A 22,567-nucleotide genomic window follows, 5' to 3' on the forward strand; every position below is an offset into this window, starting at 1 on the left:
CCTCCGTCTGCCACCGTGCCACTCTGTTTACCCAAGGCCATTCATTAATTACCAGCCAGGACCGTCACAATCTGACCCCTCTCGCCCCATTCACTTAGAATACACTCAGAGACACACAGTCAAATAGCACTGAGCTCACACGCAGAACACTCAGACACACTTCACTTGTCCCAAGTGCAGAAATCCACTTGTAATGTAATAAACAGACATCTTGAGATGTGTGTCTAAACATGATATAATTGAGGACAGGAATACAAACAATGTATCCATTCTGGTCCTGAGCTCAATGTAATGTGCGGCTCAGTGGTTCCCCCTTGTGACGAGAGATGGTAACTTTTACCTGGGTTTCTAACTGTATTATACATACAATATCACTATTTAATAGTTTTAAATCAATTCCCCAAAATACAAACTACTTCACCAGTTTATTCAGCTGATCAATAATCCATGAAGCATATTTCCCCCTACTACTAAAACCATTGTCATGTTATGATATGTTTGTCTCTGAGTTAACGCCACGATGCACTGTATGTGGGCTGAATCAGGTCATGTGTGTCATGTCATCTTCATAAGGGTTTTAAAGCTGGTCATTGCAGTTAGTTTGAATCGATAGTCAGCTGACTACTGCTCTGCTGTTTTTAGTGTAACTGCTGGTTCTGATAGTGGGCCTCCGGGAATTCTTAAGTAAGTATAGCCTGTAACAGCAGTAACTGAAAGGTAGCTGGTTCGAATCCCTGAGCTGACAAGGTAAAAATCTGTCGTTCTGCCCCTGAACAAGGCAGTTAACCCACTATTCTCCGGTAGCCGTCATTGTAAATAAGAATGGCCTAGTTAAATAAAGAAAAATAAAAAACAAACAGCAAAACTGATACTTTAGATCCAAAGAGTTTTACATCTGGTTTATTCTATCAAACAATATTCAATCTTTCAAGTTTTCTTCTCCTTCTATTTTCCATTCTTACCACCTTCTCAATGTCCGTGTGCAGAGTCCCCCCAAAGACTGTCCTTAGGAGGTACAGTAATGGAACATCTAGCCGTGGACACGTAGTGAATGTGTGTATGTTTGTCTTGTCTAAGTATACCTGTATACATTGGGAGTACGAGTGTATTTGTCTGTACCAGTGTGTGAACGAGAACAAATGTTGTACTTGTGTTATTCTACTATATAAAAGCATTAATGAATGTAGTAAATGAATCTGAATCATTAGGGAATAATAAAGTAATTATTAAGAGTGATTTTTATGAATGCTGAGTGGTAATGATAATTGTAAATGAATGTTAATGATGATGAGGACTTTAATACTTATTCTGTGTGTGGTCTCAGGAACAAAGTTGAACCAGAGTTGATCCACGCCTCGCCCCTCAGCGAGGCCAGTAAGAAGCGTCTGATCGAGGACACAGAGGACTGGCATCCTCGCACCGGAACCTCCCAGTCCAGGTCCTTCAGAATCCTGGCTCAGATCACCGGCACAGAGAAAGGTGGGTACCCCCTTTGCACCTTACCCCAATACCCTGAGGCATAATGACACCCTAGTTACTGGGTAACCTGGCACAATGGGACTAGGAAATATAAATCTATCCTAACTAGATCATTGTGATCTTACAGTCGTATCCCTCTGAAGTGACCATTTTGGCTTTGCCTTTTCCCCTAAGGGAAAGGTTACATGAGTAGACTGTAGTACAGATTACAACAGTGCTGCATGATAGTCCGTGTAGTGCACAGGGTGGGAAATTAACACCAGCCATCAGCAAAATGCTGGTAGATTTGAGCATTGGCTGGTAGAATATCTATTCTTCCCAGCCACATTGACGGGTGGTCGAACAGAGCATTTGGAGCATAAAAAAAGAATCCAAAGCCCACGTGTAGAAAAAATACAAAATGTGTGTGTTTGTCAGCTCTGGAAAGGGGAATCTCAACGCTACAGTGGTGAAAGCGGGTTGGGTACAGTGTTTTCTGTAATTTAGCTTAATTCTTTGAAATTAGGGCATCCACCAGCCATTTCCCACCCTGGTAGTGTAGCTCTGTCTGTGTGTTCTGGTCCCCCTGGCACAGCTCTGTCTGTGTGTTCTGGTCCCCCTGGCACAGCTCTGTCTGTGTGTTCTGGTCCCCCTGGCACAGCTCTGTCTGTGTGTTCTGGTCCCCCTGGCACAGGTCTGTCACTGGTGTTCTGGTCCACCTGGCACAGCTCTGTCACTGTGTTCTGGTCCCCTGGCGCAGCTCTGTCTCAGGGCCTCAGCATCCATCTCTTTGTCATCACCCCAGCCCTGTGTGTGTTAGACCTGCTCTGCTGATACAAACTGACATGGAGCTGACAAGGAGCAGGGCATTAGAAGTCATTCTCTATTCCACACATAGGCTGTTACTTATACAATGTTTAATATGTGCAGGGCTGTTGATGCAAATGAGTGCTGGAGAGTGGTTTGTACTTGCCTGGCTACCCATCCACATCACTCCAGCCAAATGCCACACCCACTAACATTTCTTCTCCACGATAAGTTTGGATTTGAGAATGCTGACGGGTTGGGGCAGAGCTGGCTTACACGAATCATGAGTCACAGGTTTTTTTTCTATAGGTATATTTTTTATCAATATCTACTTGATTAAAATGAGCATTTAAAAAGCAGTAGCATCACTCTCTTTTTGTCTGGTCACCCCATGGCCTCCCGAGTGGCCAGTGGTCTAAGACACTGCATCTCAATGCAGTCACTACAGACCCTGGTTCGATTCCAGGCATGTTTCACAACTGGCCGTGATTGGCAGTCCCATAGGGTGGCGTACAATTGGCCCAGCGTCGTCCGGGGTAGGCCGTCATTGTAAATAAAAATGTGTTCTTAACTGTCTTCTCTAGTTAAATAAAATCAGTTATTTTCTATTATAAGACGCAGAAGTCTACACGCACATTTGACAATCTCTGTTTTTATGTTCATGAGTTTCTTTCCTCCTCTGTTCACAGACCAAGCCCAGGAGAACAGCGCTGGAAGGAAGTGAGTAGTTGGTGGTATGTCAGTCTGATCCCATGTGATCTGAGGGTAGTTTCCTGGTGTGTGAGGCTGATGCTGTTGTTGTTACTGTTACTATGTTGGGTTGATCAGAGCTTTCTGGCACTCCATGTCTCATCCTGCATGCCACAGGAGCTTCTCATTATTGGGATTCCGAGTTTAGCCCATACTTCCTTATCCATGAGACGCTCAGTATCACGCTTAGTGTAAGGCTTCATTACAGGAAGCCACATCAGAGGAAACCCTAGTGGAAACTGCTCAAGCAGGGTTAGCTGGGCTGGCAAACCCTCATAGCCCTTTAGAGCTGGGGGTTCTGGGGGTTCTCAGGTCTGTTTTCTGCCCCTATTCATCTTCATCTGCAGTAAATGCACCCTGCTGCTCTCCCAACCAAAGCCCCGGCCAATCAGCATGTCACGAAGATGGATTGTGGGTAATTAAGTGGGATTGTGGGTAATCAGGGCCTGCCAGGAGGAGACTTCCAATCTCTCCTTCTTAGAGAGATGTGGTTTACAGACAGCATCCTTCAGACAGAGCTCTCCTGTCAGGAAGTACAACCACTGGCAAATCTGACTGTTTCTTTATTTTTCCTTTATTTCCTCCATTGTCCTGTTTTTCACTCTACATTTCTTGTCTATTTATTTTTCTTTACAATGTCTTTCTTTCCTTTCTTCCTGTCTGCTCTCCTGTGTCGTCTCCTTTCTTCCTCCTCCCTTCCCTCCATCTCCCCTCCTTTCCTGTGTCTTTGGGTGTGTTAGGGTGAACAAACCGGACCCAAAGGTTGTGGGACAACAGTACAACAAGCTGAGAGACTGGCACCACAGTGTTTCGGCACGCACACTCAACGTGCAGTAGACTGTAGTTTGCTGTGCCCAGTAACATCTCTCTGCCTGTGTTTTATTCATTTTAATCAGCCTGTAGTTAACTAGAAAGACAGTCTCAGATCTCACATTATAGAAGTCTGAGATTTCACATTATGCCTCACCACCTGTGCCTTGTCCTATACCACATCCCTTTAAGTAGTTACTGGAATTAGTTAGTAAGTTGCTGTGTATGTGTGTGTACAGTGAGCCTGCTGGTGTGTTAGGGGAGTGTGAGAGTGAGTGTGTGAGTGAGTGTGTGTGTGTGTTTGAGTTAAATACTCTCCCTTAGTTTACCTTGCCTTAGTACATACACACAATGGCCAGGTAATTAGGTACACCACCCCGTTCGCACGTGGCCATGGCTTGCTATATATTGCCGGCAGACAGGCATTGAGGCATTCAGTTACTGTTGGATTCAACATTAGATGTGGCAAAACAAGTGACCTAAGCGACTTTGAGAGTAGTATGGTGCCAGGCGCTTTTCACGCTCAACGGTGTCTAGGGTTTACCGAGAATGGTGCGACGAACAAAAAACATACAACAGCTTGTTGGTGAGAGAGGTCAAAGGAGAATGGCAAGAATCGTGTAGGCTAACAGGTGTGCCACAAACAGGCAAATAATGGCGCAGTACAACAGTGGTGTGCAGAACAGCATTTCGGAACGCTCAACTCGTCGGTCCTTGTCACGGATTGGCTACTGCAGCAGACGATCACACTGGGTTCCAGTCCTATCAGCTAAAAACAAGAAGAAGTGGCACCAGTGGGCACGCGATCACCAACACTGGACAATTGAGGTGTGGAAAAACATCACCTGGTCTGACGAATCCCGGTTCCTGTTGCGTCATGCTGATGGCAGAGTCAGCGTAAGCAGCATGAGCCCATGGACACATCCTGCCTGGTGTCAATGGTACAGGCTAGTGGCAGTGGTGTGGGGAATATTTTCCTGGCACATGTTTAGTCCCTTAATACAAATTGAGCAATGTGTTCATACCCCGACGAATACAGGCTGTTCTGGGGTCACAGGGGGTGCGACCCGGCTAGATGGGTGTACCTAATAAACGGGCCACTGAGTGTATCTTGAATACTGCATGAGAAGCAGGTTGAGATTAAATCTGCACATTATCATCTGTAATATACTACTGTAATATACTACTTTTTGTGTTTATTCTGTTTGTTTCTACTTCTTTTCCAACTTCACTATCCTCCAACTTCATTCTGATCATTTGTGTGTATCTTTGTATTTTATCTTCATTTTGTTTCATTTTATACACTAACCATATTCATTTTGCTTGAGGATTGTAACTGCTTATATATCAATAAAGTTGTATCCTTTTCTCTGCTGTTCTTCATTTCCTGCCCCCTTCTCCATTTCCTTTGAGCTTCCTCTTCTGTTTCTTCTTCTGCTATGAAGTACAGTATCTAAACACTTGACTGTGCAGTAGGGGCTCAGTTGGTAGAGCATGGCGCATGCAACGCCAGGGTTGTGGGTTCCATTACCACACTGGACCAGTACGAAAAAGTAGGAAAATGAATGCACTCACTACTGTAAGTAGCTCTGTATAAGAGCGTTTGCTAAAAAATGCTTGGTCTATAGCAATGGTTCCTTATCACCAATAGAGGGCAGTATCCTCAAGACATATTTAAATTACAGCGTAGCTGACCAATTTTACATTCATACAACTCAATATGACCCGGAGCAAATCAAGTCAGACTCAAGTTAGGTTATTTGCCTAATGGCAAGTCTTTCTCACCTGGGATTCGAACCAGCTACTTTCTGGATACAGCGTGCCCATACTGAGTGTGCTTGCTCCAAACCTTGATAGGCTGAACACCAATACTAGTACAGACCTAACCATAGTGGCTCAGGCACTAGATACAAGCATTATTTATAGAACCGTCAATGTCATGGAGGGCAACGTTGCAGAGTCTGTTGTTATGAGCAGTCTCCACTGCATACATTATTTGACTGAAAGAGAGTAAGGACGGAGAGAAAGAGAGAGTGAGAGAGATAAAGACCATGCCAACTCTAATTGTGTTCCTGTTTTCCTTATTGATGCGCCATCTGGACACTGGGTTGTATCATGTATCCTTATTGGATATACTGACCATGGTTTTCATCAGACACAGCTTTTTATCCAATCATCTCTCCTCGTAATTGGCCTGATGGTTGAGTGTGTCTCTGAGCTTCCTGCTAATTAATTGTAATGATTAGTGCCTGGGCTGGATGTGACTCAGTCACATAATGAGCCCAGGGTTTTTTTTGTCTTCAAAACAGCTCTTCCAATGCACTTGTATTTCCAACAACTATGTTGTTATTTTTGGGCATGGTCTGCACATTGTTTCACATAAACATGCACTTGAACAAGAAGAGAACCACATCTTTTATATTGGGGGTAGGAGAGGATGCAGAATGTGGGAGTTTTACTAATGAAGCGAAGTCTGCATAGTTTTTAGTGGGGAGGCTTGTTGTAATGGAATGACATTCTAACAGCTGAGAGGTGTTCTGAGTCCTGGATTAAACTCATACCGTACTGTAACCATGGCTGAGGTTGTCATAACAAACATGACCTGGGCCTGAGGGAGGGACTGACAGCCTCAGTTGGCACAGCCTGGTGATGTGAATAGTCCTGAATAAACAACACCAACCCTACCAGAACCTGGGAACCTTGAATACTATAAAGGAAAAACATTTCTGAAGTATGATGGAGTGTCTGAGTGTGTGTATGTGTGGATTTATATTTGTGTATGTGTATGTGTGTTGGTTTTTCAGTTTTACTATCCTTGTTGGGACCAGAAGACTTCACAAGGATATTAAAACAAGGAACATTTGGACAAGTTGGGTCACTTCGCAGGAAAAAGCTATTTTAGGCTTAGGGGTTAGGTTTACAGTTAGGGTCACAATTAGGGTTAGGGTTTTGAGTTAAGTTTAGGGTTAAGGTTAGGATTAGGTTAATGGCTCAGGAGGTTGGTGGCACCTTAATTGGGAAGGACGGGCTCATGGTAATGGCTGGTGCGGAATAGGTGGAATTGTATCAAATACATCAAACACATGGTTTCCATGTACTCTGTTCCAGCCATTATTATGAGCCGTCCTCCCCTCAGCAGCCTCCACTGGTTAACGGTTAGGGTTCGGGGTTAGGGAAATCAAATGTTTGGTCCCCACAAGGATAGTAAAACAAACGTGTGTGTGTGTGTGTGTGTGTGTGTGTGTGTGTGTGTGTGTGTGTGTGTGTGCGTGTGCGTTCAAGGGCGTTCATGTGTGTCCATGAACAATGACCTATAAGCAGTACTTTTCTGTTCTCCAGTAAAGTTGTTGAGAATGCCCCGCCCAGTGGCCACATCACAACATCAGTGAAGACCATGACCAAAGTCCCAGGAGCCCCCAGGAATGGCAACAGTGTCCCCCCACCCACCTTCAAGATCCCCTCTGCCCAGGTCAAACCCTCCTGGCCAGCTGGAGGTTCAGCAGGTACTGTAGCACCATGACACTACCACTATGGTATTCTTCTGACTGTCTCTCCTGAGGATTCTGTGGTTAGGTTCACTCACCTGGCTGATGATGTTTCTGTTATTGTGTGTGTCCTGCAGCTAAGATAAAACAAAATCTTCGCTTGAAGCTGAGTTATATTACAGTCTTTGTTGAACATGGATGAGTCAGAAATGCTAATATATATCTTTCTTTTTCTAAGTTGAGAGCTCTGCCCTTTACTCAAACATTTATTTAGGAGAAGAATGTTTATGTATATGACTGAAATGTGAGGTCATCTAGTAGCTTTATTAACCATTGGCACTGGCTTTAAATGCCATGGCTGCATAGACTCAGACAGGCAACAGTACTCAATAACTGTTACTTCATGTAGCAGCTTCTCTTGACCTGCAGGGGGCAGACCTGTGCTGTTACTGGAAACCCTGACCATTGAATCAGTGCTTTTATTAGAGCAGCATAAAGCTCTATAAAACAAGCTGTATTCAGCTAATGAGCTCAAATTATAGGCTCCTTTTCCACGATTCCTGAGTGAAAACGTAGAATTATATATTAGATGTTCTGCTCTTTAATAAAAGGAGGAGATACAGGGTCTGAGAACTAGCTTTCTCTGTAAAGTCATTAGGAGTCATTATTACTAAGATTACTACTGCAGTATGTTCTCATACATAATGTGAATATACAATATATGGCCTTTACAGAGCTGTGTGAGGCGAGAGAGGTCCTATGCTTACTCACTGCCTCCCTGGGGACCTCTTAAGTGAGAGTTGCTGAAAGGGGGTGTATGAGAGACCACAGATACCTCTCTGTTAGATAGAGTATGTATCAGATTTACGCTTACTTGACCTTGACCTACTTGACCACAAACACATACCTCATACTGACTGTGTGGAACCTGCCCCACTGGGCAGGACATTATTGTGAGTCGCTCTCCCCTCAGCAGCCTCCACTGGGAAGGACATTATTGTGAGTCGCTCTCCTCTCAGCAGCCTCCACTGGGCAGGACATTATTGTGAGTCGCTCTCCCCTCAGCAGCCCCCACTGGGCAGGACATTATTGTGAGTCGCTCTCCCCTCAGCAGCCTCCACTGGGCAGGACATTATTGTGAGTCGCTCTCCCATCAGCAGCCTCCACTGGGCAGGACAGGATTGTGAGTCGCTCTCCTCTCAGCAGCCTCCACTGGGCAGGACAGGATTGTGAGTCGCTCTCCTCTCAGCAGCCTCCACTGGGCAGGACGTTATTGTGAGTCGCTCTCCCCTCAGCAGCCTCCACTGGGCAGGACGTTATTGTGAGTCGCTCTCCCCTCAGCAGCCTCCACTGGGCAGGACATTATTGTGAGTCGCTCTCCCATCAGCAGCCTCCACTGGGCAGGACAGGATTGTGAGTCGCTCTCCTCTCAGCAGCCTCCACTGGGCAGGACGTTATTGTGAGTCGCTCTCCCATCAGCAGCCTCCACTGGGCAGGACGTTATTGTGAGTCGCTCTCCCCTCAGCAGCCTCCACTGGGCAGGACGTTATTGTGAGTCGCTCTCCCCTCAGCAGCCTCCACTGGGCAGGACAGGATTGGTATTAGGTTGTATACAGGTGTTGTGTGTGTGTGTGTGTGTGTGTGTGTGTGTGTGTGTGTGTGTGTGTGTGTGTGTGTTACTGTTGGTGTGAGAGAGAACTATGCCCTCTGTCAGCCATCTGTGTAAAAGCCAGGCAGCATTGATGACAGAAGGTGATACATCTCCCAGATGTTTATCAGAGAGAGATGAGTGTTGTCTTAAAAACTCATCTATCCAGCCTCCCTCACCTCCCTCACCTCCCTCCTTCCATTGCCCCCTCCCTCCCTGCCACCATGCCCTCCTGTCATTGTGTCAACCAAGAACATGTCCCCTAAGCCCTGGGACTGGGCTAGAAACTGATGCCTCTAAACGGTCACTCAACGGGACATTTAAAAGACCAACTTAACCAGATGTGGTTGAAGTAGTAGTTTGATGGACCTGGACCAAGGGTTTGGACCAGGGGTTTGGACCAGGGGTTTGGACCAAGGGTTTGGACCAGGGGTTTGGACCAGGGGTTTGGACCAAGGGTTTGGACCAGGGGTTTGGACCAGGGGTTTGGCAGCCCTGCTGTGGTTCAAGTGAAACAAAGATACACATCTCCAGTGTTCCCTTACAGCCTGCCCAAAGCCTCTTCAGGGGTTAGTTAGAGCATAGAGCCAACACACAGTGACAATGTCATATACAGTTAATGCTCTCCTCCCTCCTTGCTCTCTCTCTCTCTCTCTCTCTCTGGCTCCCCCGTCTCTCTCTCTCCGGCTCCCCCGTCTCTCTCTCGCTCTTTCTCTGGCTCCCCCGTCTCTCTCTCTCCGGCTCCCCCGTCTCTCTCTCTCTCTGGCTCCCCCGTCTCTCTCTCTCTCTGGCTCCCCCGTCTCTCTCTCTGGCTCCCCCGTCTCTCTCTCTCTGGCTCCCCCGTCTCTCTCTCTCTCTGGCTCCCCCGTCTCTCTCTCTCTGGCTCCCCCGTCTCTCTCTCTCTCTGGCTCCCCCGTCTCTCTCTCTCTCTGGCTCCCCCGTCTCTCTCTGGCTCCCCCGGATCTCTCTCTCTGGCTCCCCCATCTCTCTCTCTCTCTGGCTCCCCCGTCTCTCTCTCTGGCTCCCCCGGCTCTCTCTCTCTCTGGCTCCCGCGTCTCTCTCTCTCCGGCTCCCCCGTCTCTCTCTCTCTCTCCGGCTCCCCCGTCTCTCTCTCTGGCTCCCCCGTCTCTCTCTCTCTGGCTCCCCCGTCTCTCTCTCTCTCTCTGGCTCCCCCGTCTCTCTCTCTGGCTCCCCCGTCTCTCTCTCTCTGGCTCCCCCGTCTCTCTCTCTGGCTCCCCCGTCTCTCTCTCTCTCTGGCTCCCCGTCTCTCTCTCTCTCTGGCTCCCCCGTCTCTCACTCTCTCTGGCTCCCCCGTCTCTCACTCTCTCTGGCTCCCCCGTCTCTCACTCTCTCTGGCTCCCCCGTCTCTCTCTCTCTCTGGCTCCCCCGTCTCTCTCTCTCTCTGGCTCCCCCGTCTCTCTCTCTCTCTGGCTCCCCCGTCTCTCTCTCTCTCTGGCTCCCCCGTCTCTCTCTCTGGCTCCCCCGTCTCTCTCTCTCTCTGGCTCCCCCGTCTCTCTCTCTCTCTGGCTCCCCCGTCTCTCTCTCTCTCTGGCTCCCCCGTCTCTCTCTCTCTCTGGCTCCCCCGTCTCTCTCTCTCTCTGGCTCCCCCGTCTCTCTCTCTCTCTGGCTCCCCCGTCTCTCTCTCTCTGGCTCCCCCGTCTCTCTCTCTCTGGCTCCCCCGTCTCTCTCTCTCTGGCTCCCCCGTCTCTCTCTCTCTGGCTCCCGCGTCTCTCTCTCTGGCTCCCCCGTCTCTCTCTCTCTGGCTCCCCCGTCTCTCTATGCAGCCATAGAGAGAGGAGAGAGGGGAGAAGGGGAGAATTGTCTCTTCTTCGCCACTCCGCGTTCTGAGGGGCTGGGGGGTATTTTGTCAGGTGTCTCCTCTGGCTATGTAATGTTGTTTCTTCCCCCAGTGGGGAAGATTGATCCATTGTTTGGGCGGTGTGGAGTGGATCTGCCCGACACAGCTGGCCCATGCTAAAGACAGGGAGGTCACAGCTAGATCTAATACACTCTGTCAGCAACCTGCATACTCATTCATACCTGATCACACCTGCCCACCCACTACTAAGATAAGATTTATTTAGGTTTAGCTAGCAATGCACACAGCCATGTAAATACAGCTACTGTACTGCTCTGCCTGTCTGCAGTATGTTGTTAGTGTTTTGATTACATGACACAGCAGTTTGTGAATGTTTTTTATATCGCTCAAATGGATGTGATTTTTTGTTTATCTCTGTATGGTGTGACTGAAACAACTGGACAAATGGATGTGATTTTTTGTTTATCTCTGTATGGTGTGACTGAAACAACTGGACAAATGGATGTGATTTTTTGTTTATCTCTGTATGGTGTGACTGAAACAACTGGACAAATGGATGTGATTTTTTGTTTATCTCTGTATGGTGTGACTGAAACAACTGGACAAATGGATGTGATTTTTTGTTTATCTCTGTATGGTGTGACTGAAACAACTGGACAAATGGATGTGATTTTTTGTTTATCTCTGTATGGTGTGACTGAAACAACTGGACAAATGGATGTGATTTTTTTGTTTATCTCTGTATGGTGTGACTGAAACAACTGGACAAATGGATGTGATTTTTTTGTTTATCTCTGTATGGTGTGACTGAAACAACTGGACAAATGGATGTGATTTTTTGTTTATCTCTGTATGGTGTGACTGAAACAACTGGACAAATGGATGTGATTTTTTGTTTATCTCTGTATGGTGTGACTGAAACAACTGGACAAATGGATGTGATTTTTTGTTTATCTCTGTATGGTGTGACTGAAACAACTGGACAAATGGATGTGATTTTTTGTTTATCTCTGTATGGTGTGACTGAAACAACTGGACAAATGGATGTGATTTTTTGTTTATCTCTGTATGGTGTGACTGAAACAACTGGACAAATGGATGTGATTTTTTGTTTATCTCTGTATGGTGTGACTGAAACAACTGGACAAATGGATGTGATTTTTTGTTTATCTCTGTATGGTGTGACTGAAACAACTGGACAAATGGATGTGATTTTTTGTTTATCTCTGTATGGTGTGACTGAAACAACTGGACAAATGGATGTGATTTTTTGTTTATCTCTGTATGGTGTGACTGAAACAACTGGACAAATGGATGTGATTTTTTGTTTATCTCTGTATGGTGTGACTGAAACAACTGGCCCATGGTGTACTTTCTGTTTCTTTAGGTTTATCTAAGGGTGGCGCTGCGCCCTCTTTTGGGCGGGTCAGCAACACTGCACCAGTACCCACAGTACCCAAAGTTTCTGACCGCCCCGCCCCCCAGGCGCACCCCAAGGACCAGAACTCCCTGGTACAGCGGGCCGAACACATCGCAGCGGGAACACGCACCCCCATGTGTGGCCACTGTGACAAGGTCATTAGGTCAGTACCAACAGTCAGTATGGGAAGCCATGTGTTGACTTATGGTCAAAAGTAGTGCACTATATTAGAATTTTGGACACAGCCTAATCCTAAGGGTTTACGTCTGATTAGTTTAGTCCCTTTCAAATACATATGAAATTGATAAAGTGGTGTTTAAAGTTAATTTTACCAAAAAAAGTCAACCTCTCTTTTTGTCTTGTTACCCTGACCTCTGACCCCTTACTATCTTCCACAGAGGTCCTTTCCTGGTGGCCATGGGCATGTCCTGGCACCCTGAGGAGTTTAACTGTTCCCACTGCCACATGTCTCTGGTGGAGTCTGGCTTTGTGGAGGAGAGGGGAACAGTGTACTGTGCTCACTGCTATGAGAAGTTCTTCGCCCCTACCTGCACCAGCTGCCAGCAGAAGGTCCTGGGGGTGAGTGACATACTTTAGGAGACAGTATAGTATCTTGGCTTGTCCACCTTGCTCAACTATCTTAGCTTCCTCTTCTAATGCACAGACACATATTGAAATCAATTTATGGCATTATGACAGTAATATAATTCCCTATAATCCCTTGTACTTTTTTACAGGAAGTCATCAATGCCCTGAAGCAGACATGGCATGTGTACTGCTTCCTGTGTGCGTCCTGCCAGCAGCCAATCAGAAACAACACCTTCCACCTGGAGGATGGGCTGCCATACTGTGAAAGAGGTGAGAGGTCACAGCAAGCAAGGTCTTAGGGAATGAACGGCACTGTGAAATTATTTGCGTCATGAAAGTAACATTATACTGACCCTCTCCCATTCAGACTACTATCAACTCTTTGGTACCAGTTGCCATGGTTGCGACTTTCCCATCGAGGCAGGAGACAAGTTTCTGGAGGCGTTGGGATTCACCTGGCATGATACCTGCTTCGTGTGTGCAGTAAGTCAGCCTCCTATGGAGCGAGAGAGGGAGGCATGGAGAGAGAGAGGGAGGCATGGAGAGAGAGAGGGAGGCATGGAGAGAGAGAGAGAGAGAGAGAGAGAGAGGTCATGGAGAGAGAGGGGTCATGGAGAGAGAGAGAGAGAGAGAGAGGGGGGGGGGCATGGAGAGAGAGAGAGAGAGAGAGAGAGGGGGCATGGAGAGAGAGAGGGGGGCATGGAGGGAGAGAGGGAGGCATGGAGAGAGAGAGGGAGGCATGGAGAGAGAGAGGGGGCATGGAGAGAGAGGGAGGGGCATGAAGAGAGAGAGAGGGGGGCATGGAGAGAGAGAGGGGGGCATGGAGAGAGAGAGGGGGGCATGGAGAGAGAGAGGGGGGCATGGAGGAGAGAGAGGGGGGCATGAGAGAGAGAGAGGGATGCATGGAGAGAGAGAGGGAGGCATGGAGAGAGAGAGGGGGCATGAAGAGAGAGAGAGGGGGGCATGGAGAGAGAGAGGGGGGGCATGGAGAGAGAGGGAGGGGGGCATGGAGAGAGGGAGAGAGAGAGAGAGAGGGGGCATGGAGAGAGAGAGAGAGGGGGGGGGGGCATGGAGAGAGAGAGGGGGGGGCATGGAGAGAGAGAGGGGGGGGCATGGAGAGAGAGAGAGAGAGGGGGGCATGGAGAGAGAGAGAGAGGGGGAGAGAGAGAGAGAGAGGGGGGCATGGAGAGAGAGAGTGTGGGGCATGGAGCGAGAGAGGGGGGGCATGGAGCGAGAGAGGGGGGCATGGAGCGAGAGAGGGGGGCATGGAGCGAGAGAGGGGGGCATGGAGCGAGAGAGGGGGGCATGGAGCGAGAGAGGAGTGGAGTAGATAAAATAGAAGGGTTGTAGCACTGACACTACTGTACTCTGTCTGTCTTTTTCTAGGTCTGCAACACCAGTTTGGAGGGCCAAGCCTTCTTCTCTAAAAAGGACAAGGCTCTGTGCAAGAAACATGCCAATACAGTCACGATCTGACCCACCCGCAGGAGTGAAGAACAGAGTTGTTGATATTTTTTGGTAGTTTTAAAAGATTGATTTATCTGATTATGACTTTTATTAACAGATGTCTGGTTATGGGGATTTACGCTTTATTTCATCTTCTCTGATGTATCTCTCTCTCGTGTGTGTGTGTGTGTGTGTGTGTGTGTGTGTGTGTGTGTGTGTGTAGTTTACCATTCACCGCTTGTGCCATATAAAAGGGGAAAATATTTTGCTAAAATGAAGGTATGAAAAAGTACCTAGTGTCTTTTCTACCGATTTAAATTCATTAGTTATTTGAAGATTTGTTGAAGTCAGACAAAGTGCATGATGGGGGAAAGTATGTTGACTTGAAGGGAGGTATGATTTTTCATGAAATATCCGATTGAAATGTTCTTTACATACAGGTGAACACATACTCCAGTAGCGGCCCAGGGCCATATCTGGCTCATCATGACATTTCTTGAAGCCCTCAACATGAATTTATTTCATAAATGAAAATCCACTACATATGATCCTTTAGCATGTATGTAGTTACTCTAATTAAAGTCTTATTTTAGTATATATATATATATAAATAATGGTGACCTTATCAAATTAACATTAATCAGTGGACATATTCAAATCAATTATCACCTTATTGAAAAAGAATGTGTTATTGAGAACAACTAGACAGCCCCCCTCTCCCCTCTGTCTCTGTCTGTCTCTCTCTCTGCTGGTCTGGTTGAATCTGTAGACAGATCTGTATTTATCCTGGTAGTATATTTATTGGGGCTGGAGGGATGTAGGAATGTACTGTATTTTGGGCTTTCTAGGGTCAGTTTGCACATAGAGTGGTTTACTAACGGTCAGGACAGACAGCTGTTATTTTATTATCAGTAGGGGTTTTCTGAGTTTATTGTTGTATTGATTTTTCAAAGTATTTTTATGGATTACATTTCCATACATTTTTAACCTAAACTTAGACACCATTTTGCTTTTCCTGCCACTGATGAATGCTTGTCTATGTGGTGTTTATTGGTGTAATTCATTGCATTACCAATCAATCATATTTGCCATGATGTTACTCATCCAAACTACAGACTAAAATGTTAACATTTTTCTCTACATCTCTACAATTTCAGTGTTATTGTGATTTGTATTAGACCTTTGTGGGAAGAACACAATTTTATTGGGAAATACAGTACATTAATTCAAGTGTATTGGTCTTCTATTTGTAAAAAGAAAACTACAATTTCATATAAAGTCTTTGAAAGTAATAAGGATTCAGTCATGTGTGTGTTTTTGTTTGTGTTTTTATGTTATCATTGTTTGTCATAGTGTCACTATAGAGATCGCAGATCAAAACCTCTAAATATGACTGGTTGATTCCATTAATACCCCGTATGTAGCCAACAGCGTGATGATGAAGCTCAAAACTTTGTTCCGCTTTTATGCCAACTTATATTAGGACTGGTGTTCAATAAACCAACCTTTCTTTGCTACACAGACATGATGCAGCAATATAACAATATTGTTCGGTGTCAGATGAGGCCATACAGACAGGCACTGAGTCCCCTCACACGCTCACCTAGGCGATCTCCAAGGAAACAGGGGAGATAACATTTCTCTCAGGTGTCCTGTCTTGCCTCAAATTAATGATGACATTATGACACTGCAAAAGTGCAGACTACAATGTACCTTTTGAATAAACAATGACTGAAAAAAGTTATAGGGGAAAATGTCAAGTGGTGCATATTATGCAATAAAGATTTCCATCCGTAGATAAAGTGAAACGAAAGGGCCACTTGGAGCAGCGGGGGACCAAACTGTACTTCTCCAAGACGTCGGAGGTGGGAGCCCTATACCGCGCGGCGAAAACGTAGCTAATGTTATGTAGAGCCCGTTCACTTGGAGAAGTTAGAAATCCGACACAACACAAAAGTAGAAAAACGAAAAAGCCTAGACGAAATTTTCTAAATAATTGTGACCAAACCATCATATCGGAATCTTTCTATTCTACGCGAGGCAAAGGTAAGTTTGTTTAGAAAACCAGGTGTTTTCATAGCAAGTTTTAGCTTGCATCAATTCTGGTCGCTAGCTTGTATCCTTACTTCTGTCAGAATGTAAAAGTGGTGGTATTGTGTTTAGTTTGCGAGTCATGTAATTCAGTCATGATACACAGGTTTTGACGGCGGTGATGGATCCAATTAGCATCCCCTGAACTATCACCAACCGCCTGCTTCCTCTGCTCTGGTTCCGAGATTTCAGGAGCTGGCGTTGATGTTTATCAGCATTTAGCAATTAGCAATTATCGCCACACAATAAATCTCCAAATGCCACTTTAGATCAAGTGATTTACTGTAGGCTAAAGCCCTGGAAAATACACCTCCAACGTACAACTATGATAAACGTATTCAACTTTTTTCTCAAATAGCCTAAGATTATAGCTTAATATTTGGATACATTTGCAAAAGGCTACTTTCACAATACCGTAAGACTTTTGATCAACTCTGATTTTCAATAGTATGAGAGTAATCATAGAAAATGATGCTTTATAATGCTTCCTCTTGATGATACAAGAAATGTTACCAATTATGGCTAGAGGGGTATGAGTGTTTTTGGTGTACCTGTGAAGTCTTGTTTACTGTCTATTAATATAGCCCCAGTATGACCTTACACCCCTTGCTATCAGTATGACCTTACACCCATTACTAGCTATCTCATTGAAAGTGTCTCTTAATAATGAACTCTGTGTGATGTTGAAATACCGCCTCTGGCAGAGTCCTGGATTGATACTGCTCATTATTTTAGATTTATTAGGATTTATTAGGATCCCCATGTACAGACTTCACAGCGCCTGGGGGAGATTGTATTTTATATTCAGTAGGAAGATATACTGTAGTATACTCACACATTAAGACACAGTGGACCTGGGTTCAGTACAAGATATTGGCCAACTGTACTGTTTTATCACACTGGGTGCATGTGTGTAAATATGTGTCTCTCTCTCTGGTCTACTGGAGTTCTATGATAGACTGGTGAACAGAACAAAGCATTGTGGCGTGGCATGACTGTCTTTAAATGGGGTTTCAGTCCAATCAAATATTACCCTTGACCCCATGCCACTATACACCAGTTGATGGGAACACAAATCAGCAGCCCCACAGTGATTGCAGTGGACCACCAAAAACATCACTGGCCTCCAGCTCCTGAAGTTAGGCCAGCCAGAACCCCAAGAGCAACCATCCAAGCACAGCCTTATATTTTATACTAGTCTTCACCTTGTCAAATGGGACCTTATACCCTATGTAGTGCACTACTTTTGACCAAGTCCCATAGGGGTCTGGTCAAAAGTAGTACACTATATAGGGTGCCATTTAGGATATAACATGCAGTCCTATGCAATACAGAGAGGATCATTGATGGAAGCCTGAGTGAGTGGTCTAGAATGAACCACAGTGATCTCACTACCACCCAGGATTGGCAGCAGCACCAGACACAGAAACACACACACACCAACACCATAGCCTACAGGGATGTGGAGGGAGGCTGGAGGGTGGTTGGCAGGCCTGTGTTTTTGTGGCCTACCACAGACTGAGGCTGGGAGCGTTTCACTGTTGGGCTCTGTGTGTTTCTGGCGTCGGAGTGTGTGTCTTACTGTGTAACTTACCCACGTGGTGGTCTTGGGAGGTCTTGTTATGGGAGTTGTGTAAAGGTATTCATCTCCGGTGTGAAAACGACTGTGTGATACAGGGCTGGCCACACGGGCAGTCTGGTAATAATCAGGATGTCGAAAATGAGACACGTTGATATTGGGAGGAGAGGTGATGACAATGCACCTGCCAGGTATCTGTTGAACAAAACATTTGGTTTGTCACTGAATGATTGTCGTCTCCCATTTGCCTCAAGGTCATCTCCCTTGTGGCTCTTGAGTGGCACAGCGGTCTAAGGCACTGCATCTCAGTGCTGGAGGCGTCACTACAGACACCCTGGTTCGAATCCAGGCTGTATCACAACCGGCCGTGATTGGGTGTCCCATAGGGCGGCGCACAATTGGCCCTGCGTCGTCCGCATTTGGCCGGTGTAGGCCGTCATTGTAAATAAGAATTTGTCCTTAACTGACTTGCCAAGTTAAATAAATACAAAATGTGATCAATAAATAACCTACTAAATGTTGAAGACACACCGGTCCTGTGATTATGGAAGACTGCAGGGTCTGTGTTTCACAAGTGAGATATGTAAAATAATGTTTGACAGATTTCCAGGTATCTGCAGGTTACACCTATTTCCTTTACCTTTGAGTTAAAAACCTAAACCTACGGCCTATAGAGAGACACACAGGGTAGTCATGGGTCTGAATCTGGGTCTGTCCGCAGGGCTAAGCTTAGCAAGCTGCGACCCCTCTCACCCCGACTTCCTCCCTTATAATTACAGGAAGTGAGCTCAGCCAATCAAAGAAGAGTTCCTGGGCGCATATTAACAAGCTGCCAGTATTTGGGAAGAGGGGGGAAGGTTTTCCTCTTAGAGAATGTTTGAAAGATATTGAGAAAGTGTTGAAGAGGGTGGGACTGTCTGGTATCAATCTCAGGAGAAATGGAATTAGCACTCAGGTTATTGAGGGATATCTTTGTTCATCCCTTTATAAATATCTTCAGGAGGATTTGAACACAGACAATCACATGTGTGTCTTGTTACAGTGTTGGTTGGAGACAGAGGTCCAGACAGGGACCATCGAGTCCCTAGCGCAGGGGTGTCGAACTCATTCCACCAGGCCTCAGTGTCTGAGTTTTAGTTTTTTTTCTTTCAATTAAGACCTACTGTAGACAACCAGGTGATATTTACTAATTAGTGACCTTGATTCATCAGTCAAGTACAAGGGTCGAGCGTTCCGTGGAATGACTTTGGAACGTGCCCTATAGCGCAACCAGTTTCACCTGCGGCCAATTTTCGTCGGAGTCGATGGTCGGGGGCCAAAACATAATGATAATAATTTGTACACTGCAAATTGACCACAACTAAGCCAAAAAGAGATTGTTCATTTCAAATACCATCATTTCATACCTTGATTACATTGAGACACGATCGCATAAGTCTCTTCTTTTAGTACTGGGAATACCTGAACAGATTCCTGGGAACAGATTCCTGGGAACAGATTCCTGTTCCTGGGAACAGATTCCTGGGTATTTTACAGTCTCGCAGGCCGCCTGCCGACCCCTGCCCTAGCAGCCTACTATGTCTCAGGGGCTTGACAGAGGAGAGGACAACAGAAGGAGAACGGAGGATATCAGCCCTCTTTCAATGGCTTTACCAGCCACAAATGCCAGAACATTCTCTATTCCCCTTTGTTCCTGCTCTTGATGAGTGTGGGAGTAGATTTAAGCACATGGGTGTCTGATATTGCATGAGTGCACAAACACACTTCCGAGCTCAAGAGCATCTGATATCAAGGCTTTACACAGGTATGGCTTTTCCATCAATCATCTAATCCCTTTGCTTTCTTTCTGCCAATACTGCAGCTGGAGTTCATTCCACACCCACACACTCTGTAGTTACCATGCACACCCGGACACTCTGTAGTTACCATGCACACCCGGACACTCTGTAGTTACCATGCACACCCGGACACTCTGTAGTTACCATGCACACCCGGACACTCTGTAGTTACCATGCACACCCGGACACTCTGAAGGAAAAACAACATTTTCCCCTGGAAAACAATGGTCACATCACAGACCCAGGGATGCAGTTCTCTGCTTGTCTGCTCCAGACATTCTCATCCCTCAGGAGGACTAGGATACATTTTCAGGACATAGGTAAGAGGAGCCATGGAGAAGATAGATTATGTTCCCTTGGTGATTCCTACTGTCATTCTTCATATTAACAGAGTTCTGGGTTTCAACATTGGGACAAGGAGGACATACTTGCCGTCGCCTATGAGAAAACCCTCAGCTTTAGAACACTAGAAACAGTCACTTATTTAGGCCTACAGTCTTCATGGTCCAATAATATTTCCTCTCAGATTTCTGGAAGTGTTGAAATATCATTCATATATGGATATAGATTAAAGCTTGTTGTCATGAGTTCATCCATTGTAGCATTCCTCCTGAGGGGAAATCACATGGTCTGTGGAGTGTGCACCTCTGGTTCAGATCAGCACTGGGGCAGAAGAGGTGGAGGAAGAAGAAGAGGAGCAAGAGGCCTCATCTTGTTCCACTTTCTAGTAATCCTCTCCTTTCCTATAGGTTCCAGTTGGTCTTTGATAATTACTGATAATTCTCTCTCTCTCTCTCTCTCTCTCTCGATGAAGGGAGGCGGGAAGGAGCAGGAATTACTTCAAGCTGCTAGCTGTGTGCTCTTTGCCTGGAAGGTCTATAACCTTGTGAGAGAAATTGGGCATCCTGTTATTAGGAGGAGAAACGGGGAGAAGACAGAGGAGGGGTGAGACATAGAGATAGTAGTTGTTGAATGTTGGCAAGAGGCATTGGTTGAAATCCCAGGTAGGGAATTGCCTTGAGCCTGGCTGAAATTCAGTCTGAATCACGTCTGGCAAATACCATTAATTGGAAAATATATGAAAATCTAAGCTGTTTTATTAACTTTCTCTTTCAGAAGAAGACAGCAGCTGTGACTTTGGATGGCAATAATGACAGACTGTTGTTTAACCCCTCATTGTTGGATGGTGAGTCTGCTTTCTATTCTTACTTCTTCTTTATTGTTTAAATGGAAGATGAGTTTCCTATCCTTGTTTCTTATTGGATTTCTGTGCTGGTGGTGGTGCTAGTGGTGTTTGGGTGCTGGTGGTGGTGCTAGTGGTGTTTGGGTGCTGGTGGTGGTGCTAGTGGTGTTTGGGTGCTGGTGGTGGTGCTGGTGGTGATGGTGGTTGGGTGGTGCTGGTGGCGTGTAGCGTTTGGGTGGTGCTGGTAGCGTGTAGCGTTTGAGTGGTGGTGGTGGTAGCGTTTGGGTGGTGGTGGTGGCGGCGTGTAGCGTTTGGGTGGTGCTGGTGGTGTTGTTTGGTGGTGGGGTGGTGGCGTAGCGTTTGGGTGGTGGTGTCGTGTAGCGTTTGGGTGGTGGTGGTGGTGGCGTGTAGCGTTTGGGTGGTGGTGGTGGCGGCGGCGTGTAGCGTTTGGGTGGTGGTGGCGTGTAGCGTTTGGGTGGTGGTGGCGTGTAGCGTTTGGGTGGTGGTGGCGTGTAGCGTTTGGGTGGTGGTGGTAGCGGCGGCGTGTAGCGTTTGGGTGGTGGTGGCGTGTAGCATTTGGGTGGTGGTGGTAGCGGCGGTGTGTAGCGTTTGGGTGGTGGTGGCGTGTAGCGTTTGGGTGGTGGTGGTAGCGGCGGCATGTAGCGTTTGGGTGGTGGTGGCGTGTAGCGTTTGGGTGGTGGTGGTAGCGGCGGCGTGTAGCGTTTGGGTGGTGGTGGTGGCGGCGTGTAGCGTTTGGGTGGTGGTGGCGTGTAGAAAGCTCACTGATGGGTAGGTGGCAGTGAACCTCCAGAGCGTCTAATTGACTAACTGCTAAACATATCAATGAGGACGTAAGTGAATCCACACTGCAGCTAATAGAGTCAGCTCTGTGTAGGCTACACTGCAGCTAATAGAGTCAGCTCTGTGTAGGCTACACTGCAGCTAATAGAGTCAGCTCTGTGTAGGCTACACTGCAGCTAATAGAGTCAGCTCTGTGTAGGCTACACTGCAGCTAATAGAGTCAGCTCTGTGTAGGCTACACTGCAGAATCAGTCTGTAGAGACACAGTAAGGCCAGCCAATGGATGCTGACTGTGGCAAACGGCACATGGTCCACTGTGTGTGTCTCTTACCTGGCTCTGAGACATGGATCCCTCAAACTCAGTGAGAGAGGAATGTGGGACGACACACACAGTGGACCTGCTTACTGATTTAAAAGGGGATGTGGAGTTGAAAGTTTGACAGTAGCTGTTAGCACTGGCTAGGTGGAGTAGCATCTAAACTACACTCTACAGGCATGGAACTAGGTGGAGTAGCATCTAAACTACACTCTACAGGCATGGAACTAGGTGGAGTAGGATCTAAACTACACTCTACAGGCATGGAACTAGGTGGAGTAGCATCTAAACTACACTCTACAGGCATGGAACTAGGTGGAGTAGCATCTAAACTACACTACAGGCATGGAACTAAGTGGAGTAGGATCTAAACTACACTCTTCAGGCATGGAACTAGGTGGAGTAGGATCTAAACTACACTCTACAGGCATGGAACTAGGTGGAGTAGGATCTAAACTACACTCTACAGGCATGGAACTAGGTGGAGTAGGATCTAAACTACACTACAGGCATGGAACTAGGTGGAGT

At 46.4% G+C, this 22,567-nt stretch overlaps 2 protein-coding genes across 7 annotated transcripts in view; both read left to right on the forward strand.

Moving 5' to 3' along the window:
- LOC106568185 (PDZ and LIM domain protein 5) overlaps window positions 1-15,526 on the forward strand; it is a 108,938-nt gene extending 93,412 nt beyond the window's left edge. For 2 of the 3 annotated variants that reach the window (XM_014138300.3, XM_014138302.3), the window contains exons 6-13: window positions 1,325-1,479; window positions 2,955-2,985; window positions 7,165-7,328; window positions 12,165-12,360; window positions 12,596-12,776; window positions 12,935-13,055; window positions 13,153-13,268; window positions 14,172-15,526. In XM_014138300.3, coding sequence (XP_013993775.1) covers window positions 1,325-1,479; window positions 2,955-2,985; window positions 7,165-7,328; window positions 12,165-12,360; window positions 12,596-12,776; window positions 12,935-13,055; window positions 13,153-13,268; window positions 14,172-14,261 — 1,054 coding nt within the window. In that variant the 3' untranslated portion in view covers window positions 14,262-15,526. Of the gene's footprint in view, window positions 1-986; window positions 1,014-1,324; window positions 1,480-2,954; window positions 2,986-7,164; window positions 7,329-12,164; window positions 12,361-12,595; window positions 12,777-12,934; window positions 13,056-13,152; window positions 13,269-14,171 lie in introns of all 3 variants that reach the window. The other variant, XM_014138301.3, reaches the window with a different exon arrangement.
- Window positions 15,527-16,083: 557 nt separating this feature from the next.
- The window catches only part of LOC106568184 (bone morphogenetic protein receptor type-1B), a 188,931-nt gene continuing 182,447 nt past the window's right edge, over window positions 16,084-22,567 (forward strand). For 2 of the 4 annotated variants that reach the window (XM_014138295.3, XM_082960463.1), the window contains exons 1-3: window positions 16,084-16,277; window positions 20,554-20,684; window positions 20,856-20,925. The gene's annotated coding sequence lies outside the window, so the exon portion shown is untranslated. The remainder of the gene's footprint in view (window positions 16,278-20,553; window positions 20,685-20,855; window positions 20,926-22,567) is intronic. The other 2 variants (XM_082960464.1, XM_082960465.1) reach the window with 1 other exon arrangement.

This window comes from Salmo salar, chromosome 13 (assembly GCF_965601325.2).
Source record: "Salmo salar chromosome 13, fSalSal1, whole genome shotgun sequence".
In the NCBI taxonomy this organism is placed as follows: Eukaryota; Metazoa; Chordata; class Actinopteri; order Salmoniformes; family Salmonidae; genus Salmo; species Salmo salar.